The sequence below is a fragment of the Dermochelys coriacea genome, chromosome 4, assembly GCF_009764565.3.
Source record: "Dermochelys coriacea isolate rDerCor1 chromosome 4, rDerCor1.pri.v4, whole genome shotgun sequence".
Classification (NCBI taxonomy): domain Eukaryota; kingdom Metazoa; phylum Chordata; order Testudines; family Dermochelyidae; genus Dermochelys; species Dermochelys coriacea.
In genome coordinates this window covers 74,094,086-74,115,331 of record NC_050071.1, presented here as the reverse complement: position 1 = coordinate 74,115,331, position 21,246 = coordinate 74,094,086, and the positions used below count along the sequence as shown (strand labels likewise).

The following is a 21,246-nucleotide window of genomic DNA, read 5'->3' as shown; positions in this document are numbered from 1 at the left end:
CAGGCTAATCAGGGAGTCAGGAGGCCAGGGAGTCCCGTCCTGAGTGAGCTGGATTTGCCTGGGTCAGACAGAGTCGGGCAGAGCTAAGGAGAAAGCAGGGGCCCAAGCTGAGCTGGGGTGGCAAAGCTGTGCCAGATCCAGAGGGACCAGAAAAGCAGCCCAGAGAGAGCAGACTCTGTCCTGGGAGCAGAGCTGCAGCCCCAGAGCCAGAGGCACAGCCCCGAGAGCGCAGACTTGCCCGAGGACCAGAGCTGTAGCAACCAGAGCCAGAGGGGCCAGAAAAGCAGCCCACGAAGCAGGACAGTGCTGGGAGCAGAGTCACAGAAGCGGCCTGCAGAACAGACCTGTCCTGGGAGCAGAGCTGCAGCAACCAGAGGCAGAGGGGCCAAAGAAGCAGCCCAAGGAGCTGGAGGCAGAGCAGTGGAGACAGAATGTTGGAGCTGGGGCTGGAGCAGTCCAGAGCTGGGTGCGGTGAGCAGCTGGGGAGACTGAGGGGGACCCTGGGCAGCGGGCCCAGCACAGGGAGATGCCTCAGCCAAGAGGCTCTGCAGGCCAGGCTTGGATCATAACCCCAACAGGGCGGGGGCAACACTGGGAAGAAGGGTCCTACCACTTAGAGCCTATAGCACAGCCAGGGCCTGAGAAGAAGGCCTGGGACTTACAAGGAACAGACTGTGAACTGCCCTGACATTCCAGAGACACTGTTTGTGATGTTCCCTGCCACAGAGCGGGGTGATGTATTTCCTTTAACCTTTCCCATTTTTCCTTATTCTTTTTAAAATTAATTGTTGATTAAATAACTTGCATTTGCTTTAAATTGTATGTAATGGTCAGTAGGTCAGAGAAGTGCCCAGTGCAGAGAGAGAGAACCCTGGAGTGGGGACACCCTAGCCCCTAGGTGACCACAGCAAGGTTGGGGGTCGAGCCCCCCAGGAATCCTGGGCCCAGCCTTGTTGGTGTTACGAGGACTCTGCCAGACAGGAGAGTGGAAGGGGAGTCCTCAAGGGCAGGGAGGCCACTGGGTAAAGGAAGTGGGAGCAAGGACTCGGATCCTTTTCGCTAGCTCACTTCACCGGGGTAGTACAGAAGCCAGGAAAGTTTCCCACAGTAGCGGGACTATTCCCCCGCTTACATACTGCCCTTCCCATTCAATGGGCAGTGGATCAGGTTCCATGTGAGTACACGGAAACAGTGAAAATGACCGTAAACAAAACACTTTCAACTGTACAAAATAAGTGAACACATATTTTGTTCTTTAATCCCTCACTGGGAATGGTAGGTCCTCAATGCCTCTGAAAAAGGCACAAGGTGTCTATGTTTGGACACCCAAAGACGGACACAAAATCCTTGAGAAGATTGGCTTTACATAGAAAAATGGAATTGTAAAACCACAGACTGGCAGAGGGACTCATGGCAGGTACATCATTACAAACTATTTTTAAATTGTTTTTAAACTGATTAAATTTTAAGTTCACAGTGTCACAGTAACATTTTCTATAACAAGGAAGAAATGTTTATTACAAAATAATCAACAGAAACAGTTTGTCTTTATCCAAAAAGAGTACTGTAATAGTAACTCATAATTTTCCCAAAGAGTTGCACAAAAATAGTGTCGTGATTTTCCCTAGTATCTCCCCAAAACCAAACCTCCATCCCAGTGAAAAACCAAAGGCATAAGCATATATATTCTTCCCACATAAAAAGGCACATATGTTCAGAATTGGAATCTTTTCATTTTGGATAACAACAGAAGCTCACTACAACTGAGCTCCTCCCCCGGTCTACTACTATATGTTAAGATTGCCACTTTTCTTCCTTTTAAAATTTCCCCTTAGACACAGATACCTTACTGAATATACTAGCTTTTTCACAACTAGACAGTTACACGGTTTTGGCCAGACCCCTGAAGAGAAAAAAGAAAAATCCTGCTCTGATTTATATTGCAAGAAGAGGGCCCAAAGAATCTCAACTAAGGCACCCCCCAGCCCAGACACCAGCACCCCTTCCCCACAGAGCCCAGCTGCAGGGCACCCCCCAGCCCAGACACCAACACCCCCTGGCCCACAGAGCCCAGCCACGTGGCACCCTCTAAACACCAGCAGTCCCCTCTTCACAGACCCGAGTCCAGCCGTGGGGCATCACCCTCTCCACAGAGCCCAACCACGGAGCAGACACCAGAACCCACCTCTCCACAGAGCCCAGCAACAGGCCAGAGCCCAGACACCAGCACCCCCTACCCCACAGATCCCAGCTGTGGGGCAGCCCCCAGCCCAGACACCAGCACTCCCAGAGCCTTTACTCCTCACAATTTCTTACTGTCCCACCCGGGAACATGGTGTGGTATGGCCCTGCCCTTCCTCACCTTTTGCCAGAGCTGGGTTTCCCAGGCCCTCTCTGTCCTTGGGAGAATGAGGATCAAAGAACATGCAGCCTCCAGGCCTGCCAGGCTGAGCATTCCGCTCACTGTGAGCTGGGCTCTGCAGAGTCCAGCAGCCCGTAAAGGCAGCCCGAAATTCTGTGGGGGAAACAGGGAATTCTGCAATGGTGCAGAATTCCCCCAGGAGTAAATTACTATGTCTGGCAAGTAGGCGCCTAGTAAACACAGAACTTCCTCCCCTTTCCAAACATGCACATTGCCATACTGACTCAAACCAGTGGCCCATCTAGCCCAGGATCCTGTCTCCAACAGTAGCCAGTACCAGCTGCTTCAGAAAAAAGGTGGAAAAATGCCACCACAGTAGAGCCTTGCAACCCAACAGGACCTGACGACAACATGACCCTCACAAGCTCAAGCTGAGCCATCTCTAATCACCTCCTCCTGCCCGTGGGGACAGCACAGCACCACCTGTGTGCCTCCCTTCTGCTAGCTGCTACCACCTCACTGTGCTCATGGGTGGTGCAGAGTGAGCGTGATGACAAGTTGCAGTGTCTCTAACTCCACAGCACACACAATGCGGTGAGATAGCAGTGGCTGGCAGGAGTGGGGCATGGAGCCCCTGTTGTACTGCCCCCCACAGGCAGGAGATGGCTAGAGATGGATTGGGGGCACAGGGAAGCCCCAACCAAGCCCATGCCCCAAAGACAAGGCAGCAGTACTGGCACAGATTTGACGGGCAGGGGAAGTGTCAGGATCAGTTCTGAAAATGACAACAGTCTTGGGCCACAGGCCAGCTGTGCTTGTCTTGGGTACAGGTTCAGCTTGGACTTCCCCATATGGAAAGTTTCTTTCTAACCCCTCATTAGTGTAAGAGTGTGTTATGCCTGGAGAATGAGTGCTTGCATCCTTACCCAAACTTTTCACTTTTTAATTCTGATCTCATGGTACTGGATATTCTTCTTATCCATACAAAGGGAAACTTTTTTTTTTTAAAAAACATATGCCCTGTGAATTGAGAGAATATATTTTATTTGGCTAGTCATTTCTAATTACATTTGTTTTAGACTGTAAGCTTGTAAACTTTTGAGAACAAAGACTGTCTCTGTCCAGCACTTAGCACAACAAGGCCTTGATCCTGAATGAGGCCTCTTGGTGCGACCATAATACAAATGTTGATAGATGTCCATTTTCTTCTTTAATTCTGCTAAACTCTTTGCCTCAATTATATCTTTTGGATTTGAATTTCATGGCCAAATTATGTGAAAATTTGTTTCCTTTTTTCAGTTCTGAATTTGCTCCCTTTCATTCTCACTGAATGTCCCCTTCGTCTTTCACTATGGGAAGGAACCAGAAACGCCTGATCTCTATCTTTTCTATACTGTTATTTTGTATACTGTTTTATGTCCCCTCTAATTCACCTCATCTCTAAAGTAAACAGTCCCAATTTTTCCTCCCACCCTTTCTTCATATAGAAGCTTTCCATGCCTCTAATCATTCTCATCTGTCTTTGAAACCTTTCTATTCCACTAATAATTTTTAGAGAGAGCAAGAAATGAACACAGTATTCCAGGTAAGAGAGTACCATTGATTTATATAATGGCATTATAACATTTTCACTATTATTCACCATTCCACTCCAGGCTGCTGGTGCAGGGAGTGAAGGGTGCAAGACTTACAAAGCAGAAGGGGTCTATGATGGAATGCAACCCTGTATTCACACCATACACACTACTGTAATACTCTTTGTACAAAATATGCCTTCTGAGGTAGTATTTGAAAATTAAGAACTCACTGATCAAAAATATCATGATCAAATGTATGTAGTAATATTATATGTAGAGTTATAAATATAAGCTGAAATCATGACTGATGTGTGTTTAGCAGACATATCTGGGGAGTAGGCAAACCACATTTCTCAAAGACAAGGGACAAGCTGACACGCACTTCTACTAGTATCAAAGTTAATGGGCAACCACCTATCAAGTGGCCATTCTTTGACAAGGGAGGCAGCGGGGGTGGGGGAGGGAGGAGAGGAGGGCAGGAACAAACTGATCTGCATCTTAGTAAACAACAGCATGGAACCTCTTTCTCCACAAGACTCCATGATCCAACCTCACAGTGGGAACAAACTTTATCTAGGGGTAACCCTCAGGAAAACGCATTTCAAAAGAGGTACGGGACTATAAAGTGAGGGGCAAAAACATTCCAGGTTCTCTCTCCCTGTTCATATCTTTCATTTTCACCTAAAAAGACAAAAGAAAAAATGTTTGGACTTTGGGAGAAATCCTGACCTGAAACAGGGTCAGCCCTATTGCATGGAGCATGAGGTAATAATTTTACCTTTGTAAGAGACTGCGGAAGACTTTGTTATGGCCTAGCCAGGGAACTTCCGCTTTCTCTAGCCGAGAGGTTACGGTGGGACATAGATAGCTGCTTCGTTATTGTGGGATAGCGATAGTTCTTGAAGGACACAGCTGCTTTGTTATTGCAGGATATAGATAGTTCTTGAAGGACACAGCTGCTTTGCATGGCCTTTCGCCAGGTAGTGCAAAGCCCCCCTTGAGAAGTACCTAATTCTGTATTTATGAGCTGTTTTTGTGTAGTGCTTATTAACACTGACTGTCTGCCCCTCCGTTGGACTCTGTCCCAGGCAGAGCTCCGGTGTGCTGGGTTCCCCGCCTTCGTGACTGCAACGCTTGGAGTCCCCGTTGCAGGTGGGTCACTAACCTTCAGTAAAGCCAATAACTCACAGCTGTGTGTAAGCCTCGTTTTTCTCAGAGTACTCCTGCCGGACCTGTGGTGCTTTGAGCACCGTGGCCCAGAACAACCTTCAACCAAGTTTTAGCACTAGAAAGTGTTATCTTTATTTCTCTTGTAACCATTTCTGACTTTAATGCCTTGTACTTGTACTCACTTAAAATCTGTCTTTGTAGTTAAATAAACTCGTTTTATTATTTAAATTAAAACCAATCCAGTATTGTCTTTAAACTGAATGGTGTAGGTAAATTCATTTATGGTAATAAATTGTTGTATACTGATCTCCTTTGAGGAGCAATGGACCTAATATATCTGGCCTGTCCAGGAGAGGGCTGGACAGTGCAGAGCATATATTTTGGGGGGAAATCTGAGATGGAGTGTGTTAGGGTCACCATGCAAGTGACAACCCAGGCTGGTGGAAGCCAGAGAGTGACTGACATGTGGCCGACAACTACAGTTTCCACAAACACTCAGGGTATTACCTGCATGCTGCATGGCTGTTTATGAGCGGCCCAGATTGGAGCTACCACAGAAAAGCAATGTGAGGCATCTGAGGTTGCAGGGAAGTGGTAACACAGCCCCTCTGGATTGCACCTCAGAATGTCATACAATTCCAAATACTTGTTTCTTGAAAGCTTATGTGGTTTATTAGAATTTTACTCCCTGCTGTGTCTATGCGTTTATAATGCTTAGTGGACAAGTGCATTATTTAGCCTTAGCAGTAAAAAATTAAATTCTAGCCTATTTTTAGATTGTACGGCTTGAAAAAGACTTTCAGCAATCTGATCTCTGATTTTTTTCTTCTGTTCAAACAATAATGTAGTTTCTATATAGGAAGCAGAATTTGTAGCATAATACCTAGTGACAGAAACAATAATCTTATCAGTATAACTGAACATAATGCAGACAAAGCCACTTCAGAAAAGTAGTAACAATTATAAAATTCCTTGCTACGCTATTCAAATCAGAATTTAGATAAGACTAGTCTATTAATACCCACCAATAGCAATCATTAGAAATAGAATGTGTGAAATATACTTGTTAGATACATGCTTTGAATGACATGAATACATGAGCTGTTTTTCTATTGGATAAAGCTGCCTCATAGTAGACAAAATATGTTGCTGCAACAAACATTCTAACAGAAGCCTGTGTTTAATCTGGAAACATCTCTGCAGAAGTGCAGTTTGAGAACCGCTAGTCAAAAGCATACTAGCTTCTGAACTGGTTAGACTGCTGCTTGACTAATGTTTATTACAAGAGAGAGGATGTAAAAGAGTTAAGTATTGTTAATTAATTGTAAAATAGTGTTTTAGTAGGTAACATCACCCTCTTCATCCAAACAAATGATCCTTGATGCGTGCTCCAAACCCAAATACCAGTATCCACAGAAAAATTAGACTCAAAGGCCTATAGAGTAGGTTTTTCTAGTCAACTATACTACCTATACAAGATTGTTAAGCACAACACATTTTCTAGTACTTTACCAAGACTGGTTTTTAAAAAGCATTTAGAAATAAAGGTATCCACCACTTTCCTTGGGAGATTATGACACTGGAATAATCTCCCCTTCTTGATATTTAACCTAAAATTTTATTTTTTAATTACATTACTACACTCTAATTCCTAATGATTCCTCCCATCTTTAAGGTATACACCATTCAATCACTTGTGGACTTTTTTCCTCCTTCCTCTCCCCGACCCCAAACTGTTCATTTGCTGGATTTTTGTATAGTTAGCTTTTACTTTTACTTTGTAAATCCATCTCTGCTGATATACCCTAGGAGAAAGTCTTGCCTTCCCCCTAAAACAGTTAGTCATGTTTCAATACATATGCTATTCTATAGATATACCCCAGAGGCTTGTGTGTGTTACACATTTGTAAATTCCAGTATAAATAATATAAGAACAAGAAATTTGCCATAGTTAAGATTTTAATTCCATTTATACCCCAAATACCAGTGGTGAGACAAGCAATTACTTCTTCTCCTAGAATCTTTGTAATGTAAATTCCTCCATTATTTCTAGAAGAAAATTTCAAATATTGACTGCCTTTTTACAATGATGACAGCCCTCCGTATACTTAGCCCAAGTTTTTCTCCTTGCCCCTCCATTTTAGTGTCCATGTGTTTCTGTTGTTGCTCAGTTCATATAATTCCCTTAAAAGGTCACTGTGGTATCTTCTTAGGTACATATAATGCACAAATCAGAATTATTTACTAAATTCCAACCAGTTAAACTTGAACAGCCTGACTGAAGGATGTGGAGTTGCACAGCTTCAATTAAGGACATACCCTCTGGCCAACAGAACCTCTACTGCAGGAACCAAAAAAAAGATAATGACATACAAGGAAAAGAACCCAACACTGAGATCTCAGACTTCTTGCAGGCTGGTAGTTTTGAGGAAAATACATACAAGAATTCTTTCTACTTGTAAAATTAGCTTATTTCATATGGGATCACTGCCAAGCAGAGAAGAATTCATTTTTTCACCATGTCACTGTTAGATTAGAATTCCTCTGCACACTGCTCAAGTTATAATGAAGAAACTATATACTGTACCTTGATTTATCTGAACCTTCTCCAAAATTTATACATCCCTTCAGAGATAAAGGTTCCCAAAACTGGACACAGTACTCCTAGCCCCAGTGGAGTCTCAACCATGGTTTTATACAATGGCATATTTTCTTCCCAGCCCCCCCAATTCCTTTGGATTCACCCTATGATTATCTTGATCATTTTCACTACTGCTAAACAACGAGACATTTATATCTTCATGTTCCTTCCAACCTGATTGCAATAACTTTGATTGTTAAACAACTGAAAGTTACAGGCAATCAATGCTTAAGTTACCTCCTAATTTTTAGATACACAATATATGACTTAACATTTCTCAGGTTAAAAATCTATCAGCTGTTCCACAGACCACTGACAATGTATTTGATAAACTGCATTCTGAAAGATTTGTAACATTACCAGTGTTTCTAACATTAGCATTTTCAAACAACAACAAAAGTACATCCCCAGAGGTACAAATCTCTTGTGTAAATACAGGATAGTGTCATTGAGTGTTATGATGTCCAACATAGCAGTTATCACCATACTTTCAAATGTAGTAACTTTCCTAGTCTTCTGTATGCTTTTTTATCTGCTTTAAAAAAATAAAGGAAAACAGAAAAGACTGGTCAGTGGGCACTATACAATTGCTCCATTGGTCTCCTTAACCAACTCCAAATTCAATGCTTTATTCTATGTCACCCATTGAGTCACCATTCGCTAACCATCCTCTTTATCCTCCTCCAAATCATTCTTAACCCACTGCACCATGGGCATACATACACTAACATTTGTGTTGGCTGTATTTTAGCTTCAGGGCCTGGACCTTGTTTTTATACATAAAGCATCAAGCACACAAACTACAAGATACATAAAGTAAATCATTGTAAACAAAATAACCAATTCACTTGACTAATACATTAAGACCTAGTCACTTGGATTAGATTTTTCTCTTGGATAGTGTATTTAACACAGAGAAAAAAAATCTAAATCTTCATTAGAAATAAAGTGCAGTTTTCCTAAACGTACGATTAAATGCTTATTACTGAAATTGAAAGTCTGAGTATTTCAACCTGCATATATCATCTATAGGTGACCATGAATAGAATACCTCTTCCCCAGATTCACACATTTCAGACCTGCTCTTGCTAGTTTAAAAAACATGCCTCAGCTGGAAGTGGTTTCCAAATCAGTCTTTTTATATGTGACCTGAGATCTCTAACCACTTGAACTAAGCAGCAATTGTGCATGCACCCCGGGATACAAGGAAGGAGCATGCACAGTTAACAAGCAGCTTTCTGCTAGCTCTTAAATTAAGGGCCTTCAGCATTTCCAAGTTTATAAACTCGTGTTTTCAGAGCTTTATAATTGGCAGTAATCATTCATTTATGGCTTATTACAGCAATCTATAACCCACTAACCAACCCCCACCTCCCTCACGACTGTAGAGATGTTAACGGGCCACTTCACTTTGAATGGCTCCTTGAAATATGGGTTAACTAGTTATGCTAAACAATCTGTTCCTCCTTGTATTTAACTGTGACACTCTGAATACCCTTCCTAGACCAGAAGAGTGAGTGGTGTTCTAGCTCAAAAGCTTGTCTCTCTCAGGCCTTGTCTACGCTATGAAATTAGATTGAATTTATAGAAATCGGTTTTGTAGAAAGCGTTTTTATACAGTCGATTGTGTGTGTCCCCACACAAATGCTCTAAGTCCATTTAGTCGGCAGAGTGTGTCCACAGTACCGAGGCAACCGTCGACTTCTGGAGCATTGCACTGTGAGTAGCTATCCCACAGTTCCCGCAGTCTCTGCCACCCATTTGAATTCTGGGTAGAAATCCCAATCCCTGATGGGGCTAAAACATCGTTGTGGGTGGTTCTGGGCATATTGTCAGGCCCCCTTTCCCTCCCTCCCTCCCTCCGTGAAAGCAACAGCAGACAATCGTTTCGCGCCTTTTTACCTGGGTTACCCATGCAGACGCCATACCACAGCAAGCATGGAGCCTGCTCAGCTCACCGTCACCGTATGTCTCCTGGGTGCTGGCAGACGTGCTACTGCATTGCTACACAGCAGCAGCTTATTGCCTTTTGGCAGCAGACAGTGCAGTATGACTGGTAGCCGTCGTCGACGTAGTCCAGGGTGCTCTTTTAACCGACCTCAATGAGGTCGGGGTGCCTGGGCAAACATGGGAGTGACTCAGCCAGGTCATTTCCCTTTTAAGTTTCGTCTCATGGTGATTCAGTCCTACCAGCAGTGCACTGTCTTTTAATCAGCAGCCAGGAGAAGACGATGGCCAGCAGTCATACTGCACCGTCTTCTGCCGAGCACCCAGGAGATGACAATGGCTGGAGATCGTACTGCACAGTCTGCTGCCAGCAAGATGTATAAAGATAGATGAAGTGGATCAAAACAAGAAACAGACCAGATTTGTTTTGTATTCATTTTCTCCTCCCTCCCTCCATGAAATCAACAGCCTGCTAAACCCAGTTTTGAGTTCTATCCTTGAGGTTTTGAGTTCTATCCTTGAGGGGGCCATTCTGTTTCTCACAAAGCCACCCCCTTTGTTGATTTTAATTCCCTGTAAGCCATGTTGTCAGTCGCCCCTCCCTCCGTCAGAGCAACGGCAAACGATCGTTTTGCACCCTTTTCCTCTGGATTGCCAGAGTAGAAGCAGATGCCATAGCACAGCAAGCATGGAGCCTGTTCAGCTCACCGCAGCAGTTATAACCATTGTAAACACCTCACGCATTATCGTGCAGCGTATGCAGAACCAGCACCTGAAAAACCAGGCGAGGAGGCGACGGCAGCGCAGTGATGAGGACATGAACACACTTTTCTCTAAAACCGCGTTCCCCTGCAATTTGGGGATCATGGTGTTAATGGGGCAGGCTCATGCTGTGGAATGCCGATTCTGGGCCCGGGAAACAAGCATAGAGTGGTGGGACCGTATAGTGTTGCGGGTCTGGGATGATTCCCAGTGACTGCGAAATTTCCGCATGCGTAAGGGCACTTTCATGAAACTTTGTGACTTGCTTTCCCCTGCCATGAAGCACAAGAATACCAAGATGAGAGCAGCCCACACAGTTCACAAGCGAGTGGTAACAGACCTGTGGAAGCTTGCAACTCCAGACACCTACCGGTAAGTCGGTAATCAATTTGGAGTGGGCAAATCTACCGTGGGGGTTGCTGTGATGCAAGTAGCCAACACAATCATTGAGCTGCTGCTATCAAAGGTAGTGACTCTGGGAAACGTGCAGGTCATACTAGACGGCTTTGCTGCAATGGGATTCCCTAACTGTGGTGGGGCTATAGACGGAACGCATATCCCTATCTTGGGACTGGACCACCAGGGCAGCCAGTACATAAACCACAAGGGATACTTTTCAATGGTGCTGCAAGCACTGGTGGATCACAAGGGATGTTTCACCAACATCAACATGGGATGGCCGAGAAAGGTTCATGACGCTCGCATCTTCAGGAACTAAGGTCTGTTTAAATGGCTGCAGGAAGGGATTTACTTCCCAGACCAGAAAATAACTGTTGGGGATGTTGAAATACCTATAGTTATCCTTGGGGACCCAGCCTACCCATTAATGCCCTGGCTCATGAAGCTGTACCCAGGCACCCTGGACAGTAGTAAGGAGCTGTCCAACTATAGGCTGAGCAAGTGCAGAATGGTGGTAGAGTGTGCATTTGGACGTTTAAAGGGTCGCTGGTGCAGTTTACTGACTCGCTCAGATCTCAGCGAAACCAATATTCCCACTGTTATTGCTGCTTGCTATGTGCTCCACAATCTCAGAGAGTAAGGGGGAAGACGTTTATGGTGGGGCGGGGAGGTTGATGCAAATAGCCTGGCCGCTGAATACACTCAGCCAGACACCAGGGCAGTTAGAAGAGCACAGCAGGAAGCGTTGAGCATCAGAGAAGCTTTGAAAACCAGTTTCATGACTGGCCAGGGTACTGTGTGACACTTCTGTTTCTTTCTCCTTGATGAAAACCTGCCCCCTTGGTTGCCTCTAAATTCCCGGTAAGCCACCCGCCCTCCCCCCTTCAATCACAGCTTGCTTGCAAAGGAACTAAAGTCACTATCATTTAAAAAACATGTATTCTTTATTAATTGGTTATAAAAATAGGGAGATAACAGACAATGTAGCTTGGGTGGGGTGTGGGAGGAGGGAAGTAAAAGGCCACTTCAAAAACTTGTTGAATGCCAGCCTTCTGTTGCTTGGGCTGTCTACTGGGGTGGAGTGGTTGGGTGCACAGAGCCTTCCACCCCGTGTTCTTGGGCGTCTGGGTGAGGAGGCTATGGAACTTGGGGAGGATGGAGGGCGGTTAAGCGGGGCTGCAGCAGCAGTCTGTGATCCTGCTGCCATTCATGAAGTTCCAACAGATGCCAGAGCATGTCCGTTTGATCCCGCAGTAGCCACAGCGTTGCCTCATGCCTCCCTCCTCTGATCTTCCCGCCACCACCTCTCCTCATGTTCATCGGCCACTGTCCTGTACTCTGCTGTTGTGTCCCTCCACACAGCTCTGTCAGTGCTGGAGGACTGCAGGAGCTCAGAGAACATATCATTGCGTGTGTGTTTTTTTCGCCACCTTATCTGAGATAGCCTTTGGGACGGAGGAGGAAGGCTTGAAACATTTGCAGCTGCTGGAGGAAAAAAAGGGAGTGAAGTATTTAAAAAAGATACATTTTACAGAACAACGGCTATACTCTTTCACGGTGAACAACACTATTCACATTACATAGCACATGTGATTTTGGTACAAGGTCGCATTTTGCATCTTATATTGAATGCCTGAGGCTTTGGTGTTCGAGATCACACATGCAGGGCCAGGCAACAGAATTAGGCTTGCAAGCGGCCATGGTAAGCCGTAGTCTTTTGGCTTCTGCAACCTTCATAACAGCAGACCCCTCCTTTCCCATACCAAGCGAAGCCCATTCAGTTGGCCATTTAGTGCTGCAGTTTTCCTGTTAACGTGCAACAGCAGAAACCAAACTAACCCCCTCCCCGCATTCAGTTCTCTGGGATGATCACTTTTCCCCTCCCCCCACTGCCTGGCTGGTATCAGGGAAGATATCTGCTAGCCAATCGCAAACACCTCAGCGCCAATGCTGCTCCCCCACCAGTCCTTCCGCCTGGCTAGCTGCCGGGAGGATTTCTTTTCAGCCACAGGCAAACAGCCCAGCAAGAACGGCCACCTCTGAAAGTCCCCTTAATTAAATTCCCCTATTTCAAACAGGTTACCATGAACAATATCACTCTCCCGAGGATAACACAGAGAGATAAAGAATGGATGTTGCTTGAATGCCAGCAAACACCGGGACCATACGCTGCCAGGCTTTGTCATGAAATGATATCAGATTACTTGCTAGTAGCATGGCGTGGTAAAGTATCCTACTATGGAGGACGGAATAAGGCTACTCTCCCCAGAAACCTTCTTCAAAGGCTTTTAGAGTACCTCCAAGAGAGCTTCATGGAGATGTTCCTGGAGGATTTCCACTCCATCCCCAGACACGTTTACAGACTTTTCCAGTAGCAGTACTGGCCACAAATGCATCCCAAGTCCTGAGGGCTAATTAATCATTAAAAAACGCTTGTTTTTTATAACATGTATTATATTTTAAAAGGTACACTCACCAAAGGTACACTCTCCGGCTTCGTTGGGGTGGGAGGGTATTTCAGTCAGGGTGATAAAAAGATCCTGACTGTTGGGGAGAACGGTGTGCTGTGTGCTCTCCCCAAGCTCGTTCTCCTCCTCCTCTTCCTCATCTTCCCCATCCTCAAAATCCTCAGCCATGGCGGAGAGTACCCCATCATCAGAGTCCACGGACAAGGGTGGGGTCGTGGTGTCACCCCCCCCAGAATTGCACGCAACTCAGCGTAGAAGCGGCATGTCTGGGTCTCTGTCCCGGAGCGTCTGTTTGATTCTTTGGTTTTCTGGTACGCTTGTCTAAGCTCCTTAAGTTTCACGCGGCACTGTGTTGTGTCCCTGATGTAGCCTCTGTCCCTCATGGCCTCGGAGATTTTTTGAAATGTTTTGGCATTTCAACTTTTGGAACGTAGTTTTGATAGCATGGATTCCTCTCCCCATACAGCGATCAGATCCAGTGCCTCCTGTTCGGTCCATGCTGAAGCTCTTTTTCTATTCTGGGACTGCATGGTCACCTGTGCTGATTAGCTCGCCTGGCCAAACAGGAAATGAGATTCAAAAGCTCCCGATGCTTTTCCTGTATACCTGGCCAGTGCATCCGAGTTCAGAGTGCTGTCCAGAGAGGTCACAATGGTGCACTATGGGATAACTCCCAGAGGCCAATATCTTTGAATTGCATCTACACTAACCCTAATTCGAAACGGCGATGTTGATTTCAGCGCTAATCCCCTCGTTGGAGAGGAGTACAGAAATTGGTTTTAAGAGCCCTTTATGTCAAAAAAATGGCTTTGTTGTGTGGACAGGTGCAGGGTTAATTCAGATTTAACGCTGCTAAATCCGACATAAACTTATAGTGTAGACCAGGCCTCACCAACAGAAGTTGGTCCAATAAAAGATATTACCTCATCTACCTTGTCTGTAATCATTCAACTTGGCCACAAGGTTTCAGCTCAGAAGCAATTTTTATCTGAGTGAATTCAGAGTTTGTGAAACGTGGCAGTTTCATTGCACTACAGTCCTCATTTTAATCAATACACGCACACAGAGGCAGTGAAATATTCTTCACATCAGGAAGTGCACCTCAATAGTGACCAGTGGGAGCCACCTGAAGCTGCAACGATACCTGCAGCTGGGACTGCGCCAGCAGATTCAGACTCACAGAGCTTGGCCAGTGGGGCTGTTTCATTGCTGTGTAGACTTCTGGGCTCAGGCTGCAGCCCAGGCTCTAGGAACCTCTGAGGCCGGAGGGTCCCAGAGCTCAGGCCTCAATGAAACAGTTCTGCAGCCCAAGGCACGCAAGCCCACGTCAGTGGGCAGAGCCCAGCCACAGGTTTTTCCTTGCTGTGAGGATAGACCCTGAATTACCTCTCAATACCTACTACCCATGATTTGCCTATTCTTTTAGGAGACTTTAGTTTCCACAGCTGTCAAGACTAACACCCTTCATAAGCACTAAAAATAAATGATTTTAGTGAATTTAAACTGAAATGTTACAGACAAGAAAATTCATATGCAACTAAAAATTATAAAGATTTTAAACATGGGTTTATTGTACAGGCACAGAACATGTTTTTAGAAGGACAGATCAGAAATTAGAAAACTCATTTTCTAATCAACCATGAGAACTCCAAAGGAGCCATTATAATCCATCATCTCAACTATATCTGACAAGATCCAACAAACCGTACAGGTTTCAACGATAGCCTACTAATGTAGGCTAATGTACTACTAATGTAGTAGCCTACTACTACTACCTGAAAGAGCCTACTAATTTTCACAAGTTAAGAATTATACAAACTAACTTTCTCTTGGTTATTATGCAAAGTGTTCAGCTATAAAAGCCAAAACACACAATGAGTGAAAGCCAGAATGTCATCTCAGATTTTTAGTTTTAACTATGAAATTTCCTTGTTGCTTTTGTGGGTTAAAGTAAGATCTCCGAGATTACTTTAAACTTAGTTTTTGAACCTCAGCATGATGAACAGCACTTACGAGATATGATTAAACAGAAATACCTTCTGCAAATCCTGTCAAGGGAGGGCCGGTTTATTCTCAACTGCAGTAATTCTATAGTAACACATGCAGTTGGGGAGCATGCACATTTGTTTCTCAGACCTCTTGAAGTATAGCATTTTTACAAGCTACTGGTAAAAAATATTTTAAAGAACAAAATTCTATTACAACAGCAGTCAGTTGTTCTAGGTATCAAAGATCATGCTACTGTTTCACTGTGGGGACTTGTACCCCTGAACAAGGTCTGTTCTGCCACTCTCACACCAACTACTACTATCATGCCATTAGAAAGAGCTTTTCATGTTACTCTTTCTGCTGGATCTGTTTCTCTCGTCTCCACCACAAATGCTCCTCTGTCTGTACTGGGTGGACCACAGTGGGGCCCCTTGAGATGAAAACTACCACATCACAGGAGAATGAAGAAAGTTTGTGAAAGGGGGAAGAGAAGAAAACATGTGTACTGTTTTTCAATACATGGTAAAATGTAAGCATTATGGGGTATCTGGACACCTTACAAAGTTTAAATTGAGACATTAATTATCTTAATGTGACAAAATGTGCCTTTAATCCAACTAGTCAGCTAGGAATTAGATCAACTGGGAAGGCCTAGGCAAAAATGGTGCAATTTGTAGCTTTTACTAAATGTTCCGTGCATTTTCCCAGGGAGCGAATACAGAGGTGCAAGGCCTCTACCAGAATCACCCTGAGGCTGAGATGTACATCAAGCGTTTCACAATTAGGAAATCACTGTTCAACCTATTGTTTACTGCAACAACAGCATATGCCTGAGCCAGTGCTCTTCTCCAAAACGAACAAGGTAAGGGCATTGTTCTGGCATATAAAAGACTGCCCCTGACTGAAACTGATTAACTACAGCTAGCCCTGTACACCTGTGCAGCTCTTGCTCCTGCAACTTAGTTCGCAGAAGAAGGCAGGGCATTTCCTGCCACCTGCGGGCGCGGGATAGCATAGCCCGTCCAGCGTCGCTCTGGTGAGTGCAGCGTAGACCCGCAGAGCCTCAGCTCCGCTCTATCTCCCTTCTCAATTGAATGTCCCTGATCCTCCCTAGGTCTGCGCAGACATTTCAGTGGGCGCTGCATGCCGCGGCCGCCGCCACCCCGAGTAACGGGGGCTGGGGGGGGGAGGGGAGAAGAGAGCTGCACCCACCAAAGCCAGCCCCTCTTGGGGCTAGGCTGCCGCTGCACCGGGGGACTGCACGGGCCGCAGCCTGGTCCCCTCACGGCTATCACGGGCTGGGCGGGACTCCCCCTGCCCGGAGCCACAGGGTCAGGGCAGGCCCGAGGGCGGCGGGCGCGCAGCGGGGCTCGATCCCCGGGCGCCCGCCATAGCGAAGCCCGCCCCACCCGTGCTCGGCAGCGGGGGCGGCTGGGCATGGTGCCCGGGCGTAGGGGCGCTGTGAGGAGCCCGGCTGGCCAGGCCGGCCGCGGCCGCAGCTCCCCGGTCGGGCCTTCAAACGCCACAGGCCGCAGCCTGGGCGCCAGCCGCCGCCCAGCGAAGGAGGGAGGCCCTGCCGGGAGCAGCCGCCTGTCATGGAGGGGCCTGGGCGGGCCGGGAGACACCCCTTCCCCGTCCCCCCGCACTGGGGGGGGGGGGGAGACACCGCCCCGCCCGCCCGCCCGCCCGAGCGCTCGCTCGCTCGCTCACTCACCCGCATCCTGCCCTGCGGGCTCGGCTCCTCGGCGCGGGGGGACAGCGAGGACCAGAGCAGCAGCAGCCCCAGGAAGCTGCCCGCCAGCAGCACGGCGCGCAGCAGAAAGCCCAGCTTCAGCCGCATCGTCCCGCGCCGGCCCGACGCCCTGATGCCGCCCGCCTCGGCCCCTCCGAGCTACCCCGTCCCCAGCCCGGAGCCGGGCTCGGCTCCCTGCCCGCGCCTGGCTTTGCGCCCCCCTCCCCGCTCCTGCTCGCTCCAGCCGCCTGCTCTCAGCTGCTGCTCCTCTCTTCAGCTCTACCCCGATCCCGCCTGCTGCCTTCCCGCCGCCGCCGCCGCCGCCCCCTGCTCAGTCCGTCACTGTCCTGCAGGCACAAACTTTTTCTCCCCCTCCTTAAAACTGCCCCGATTCCTCTGCTGCTTGTCTCGTCTTTTCCCTGCAGAGCTGCGCCCAACAGCTCAAATGATCTGAAGCAGGAAGTCACCGCAGCAGCGGCGACAGCTCCACGTGGCTGATTTATAGCCCGGAGAGTTTTCCGTATTGATTGTAGGTTGCCTTTTCGCACGTCTCCCTAAGGAGGTGGATTTGGACGAGTGAAGCTGGGATGATGTGTGCAAACACCAAGCTGCTGCTCCTAGCTTGGTGAGGTGGAAGAAGGGATCGTTTCCGGGTTTACGCCTTTACCTTGGCTTGGAAAGAGAGACAGAGTCCACGGGGGTTTATAACTGTGTTTTTTTTTTTTTTTAAACTACCATCATACCAGCTTCGGACTCGGATTGTACCAGACCTCTGTCATACACTACTACTTTTACTTTATTTCCCCCTGCATGTTTGTAATTTGATGTATGGGAACTCTGATATGTGCACTGGCCTCATCACAGGTGAAAACTTTCAGAGAACCGAGCCCAGGTTCTCAGGCCTTAAAAATGATTTAGCATGGGTGTGGACCTGTCTGGTAAATCTTATTCCTTACGTTTTGAAAAGAATGAATACCTTGTAGATATTTTTACTTTAGAAAATAAACTACATTTCCCTACCCAGTGCAGCAATAATAAAAATAACTTCCCAACTTTCTGTATAACTAATTTCAGGCCAATACCATGCAAAGTACATGCTTAACTTTATTCAAGTTGAGTAGACCCCTTGAAATAAAGTACTGTTTTTGTCCATAGTATTAAACTGGTGTACCAGAAACAAATTGTACACAGTCTGAGCAAATAACAAGGATGTAAATTCAATATAATTCCTGAAGTCACTGACTTCTCAAACTTTGGCTTGTATTCCTGACAGCAATCTTAAGCTAAACTGTCTTTCATTCCACACTTTCACTCTTCTGATAAAAATGAACTGCACTGAAAGTTAAGCATTCTGTTTTTATCTTGCGCAACAGTTGTGAAAAATTAGTGTAGTTCAAGTGCAGTTATCAGGAAAGCAGCCATGCAAAAACAGTTTTATTTATTTATTTATTTAACAGTTCTGCTTTTGTATATTCAGTCAGTCAGTTTACTAAGGTTTTTTCAAATTCCTGTTCACACTGCAGGAATTGTCTAGATCCAACAATCCTGAACATTGACTTTTTTCAGTGATAAGTTACTTTAGAACAAGATATTGCATATCAATAGGATTCCCCTGGGATGATTTTTTTAAATAGGAAATGTAGTGCTTTACACACTTGGAAACTGAAGTCTCTATTAATTCAGAAAACTAGTACAGCACTGTTAGTGGCATTAACATTTTCCCCATTCTAATAGCTTGATGCAAAAAACTAAATGGGTTAATGCTGAGTTAAAGGTACAGTAAAGACTCCAAACCTGCAATCACTTGCACAAGTGCTTATCTTTGTGTGTGTTTTCCAGTGAGAGTTATATCTAGAATTTGAAAAGTTTACTGGACACCTGCTAGGTAGAGATAAATATAAAAGACAAGTGGAGACCCCCATTGAGGCGCTCATTCTAAATTTGAAATTCCAGCTCTTGGAAGGGTGAAAGAGGGGGGATATCTTTCTTTGTCTTTCCGAGCCCCATGGCGTCTACTGCAAAAAAAAGTAGGTCTCCCCTACTGTCTGTTTTCGCCAATGTCCATTTTTGGGGACCTCCTCTACACTGACCAACTCTAGTTCCTCCTCTGTTGTAACTCATAGCTTTCTCAAGGAGCAGCAGAAGAAAGAAATAATTATTTACAGTCTTAATGCTGCCAAGAATTGTAATTGATTGTAAAACTGACTAGAGTCTTGTAATTTCACTCTGCTGTTGCTTGCTCAATAACTGAATCATTGCAGCTTTCTGTCAGCAGACTGAGGAAGACACTACTGTGTCAGTTCCAGGCCCGCTCACAACAATTGCAGAGCAGAATAGTCAATGGGCCCCATGCACACACAAGCCGCACCCGCACAAACACGGTCCACCTGACATTTGGGCAGCGCAGCACCTGCGCTGGCATGTGCCCAGCGAGCTGCCTGCTGCATGCGCTCTTCCAGTACAGCCAGGGCTTCCACATGCCCGCCCGGCAGGGTTGCCAACTCTCTAATCGCACAAACCCAAAGACCCTTGTCCTGCCCCTTCCCTGAGATCATGTCCCTGTCCAGCCCCCTGCTCACTCCATTCCCCCTCCCTCCGTCGCTTGCTCTCCCCCAACCTCACTCACTTTCAGCAGGCTGCGGCAGTGGGTTGGAATGCGGAGTGCAGGCTCTGGGAGGGAGTTTGGGTGCAGAAAGGGGTGTGGGGTGCGGGCTCTGGGAGGGAGTTGGGTGCAGAAGGGACTGTGGGCTCTGGGAGGGGATTGGGTGTGGGAGGGGTGATGGGTACAGGTTCTGGGAGGGAGTTGAGGTGCAGGAAGAGGTGCCGGGTGCAGACTCTGGGAGGGGGTACAGGTTCTAGGCTAGGGCAGCAGGTTGGAGTGCAGAAGGGGGTCAGGGAGTCAGCGCTTACCTCAGGCAGCTCCTGAAAGTGACCGGCACACCACTCTGGCAGTGGCTTATAGGCGGGGGGGGGAGGGGTTCTTCACACACCGCTGCCCGCAGGCACCAGCCCCCGAGCTCCCATTGACCGCAGGTCCCAGCCAATGGGAGCTGTGGAGTCAGCATTCAGGGCGGGGCAGCATGTGGAGACACCCCCCTCTGGGGCCGCAGAGTCGTGCTGGCCGCTTCCAGGAGTGGTGCGGAGCAAGGACGGGCAGGAAGCCTGTCTTAGCTCTGCTGCACTGTTGGCGGTGGCCAGGGGCCTCCGGGCCCTTTTAAATCGCCCAGGCACCTGGGCAATTCCCCCTTGCCCCACTTCAGCAGGCCTGTTCAGTTCACATTTGTATGGTCATTGTAACAAGCAATTGTTTTTAAATGCAAGTTTAAATTCTGCAAAAACTGATGAATAAGGCCTCCACAGCTATCAGGGAAAGCTTCACGCTCACCCCAGGCAAATTGCCTGAGGACAGCAGTCCCTATGTCAGCCAGCTTGGCAGATAAAATGCTTTTTTCCTCACAAAGGAATCATGGCTTCATTAGACTGCTACAATGCAGATGTCCACTAGGAAGCAGTGTGGCCTTGTGGACTAGACACTGGAGTAGGAGTCAGGAGACCTCAGTTCTATGTCTGGAATTGTCACTGACCTAGTCTATTACCTTGGGCAAGTCACTTCAATTCTCTGTGCTTCTGTTTTTCCTCCTACCTTTGTCTGTTTTTCTTTGTTTGGATTGTAAGGTCTTCAGGGAAGAGAATGTTACCCACTGTTTATTTGTACAGTGCCCAATAGAATGGGATCTCTATTTTGATTGGATTTCCTAGGATTCTAAATAATAATGAGTTTAGAAGAGATTTCAGATATTTATAATTTTAAATTGTATTTTTTCCATGATACCAAAGGCATTACTAACTATAGCTTTTTTCTACCGGTGAAGCTATGACAATACTAAGGCTATGTCTACGCTACACAGTTTTTAATGACACGGCTATGTCACCACAGCTGTGCCGCTAAAAGTCGTGCAGTGTAGCCGCTGTTTATCAACTCTCCTGCTGACAAAGAACTTCTACCCCCCAACGAACGGCGTTTGCGTTGTCGGCAGGAGAGTGCTCCCGCCGACAATGCACTGTTCACACTGTCACTTGTTGCGGCAAAACTTTTGCCTTTCAGGGGGAGAGGGGGGTTTAACACCTCTGAAAGACAAAAGTTTTGTTAAAAGAAAAGGAGTACTTGTGGCACCTTAGAGACTAACAAATTTATTTGA

General features: G+C 46.5%; 1 protein-coding gene across 2 annotated transcripts in view; it reads right to left on the bottom strand.

The window, feature by feature from the left end:
• Positions 1 to 18,059, bottom strand: part of GALNT7 (polypeptide N-acetylgalactosaminyltransferase 7) — a 108,831-nt gene extending 90,772 nt beyond the window's left edge. For both annotated transcript variants that reach the window (XM_038398383.2, XM_038398382.2), the window contains exon 1: positions 17,030 to 18,059. In XM_038398383.2, the coding sequence (XP_038254311.1) occupies positions 17,030 to 17,155 (126 nt within the window). In that variant the 5' untranslated portion in view covers positions 17,156 to 18,059. The remainder of the gene's footprint in view (positions 1 to 17,029) is intronic.
• Positions 18,060 to 21,246: the final 3,187 nt, after the last annotated feature.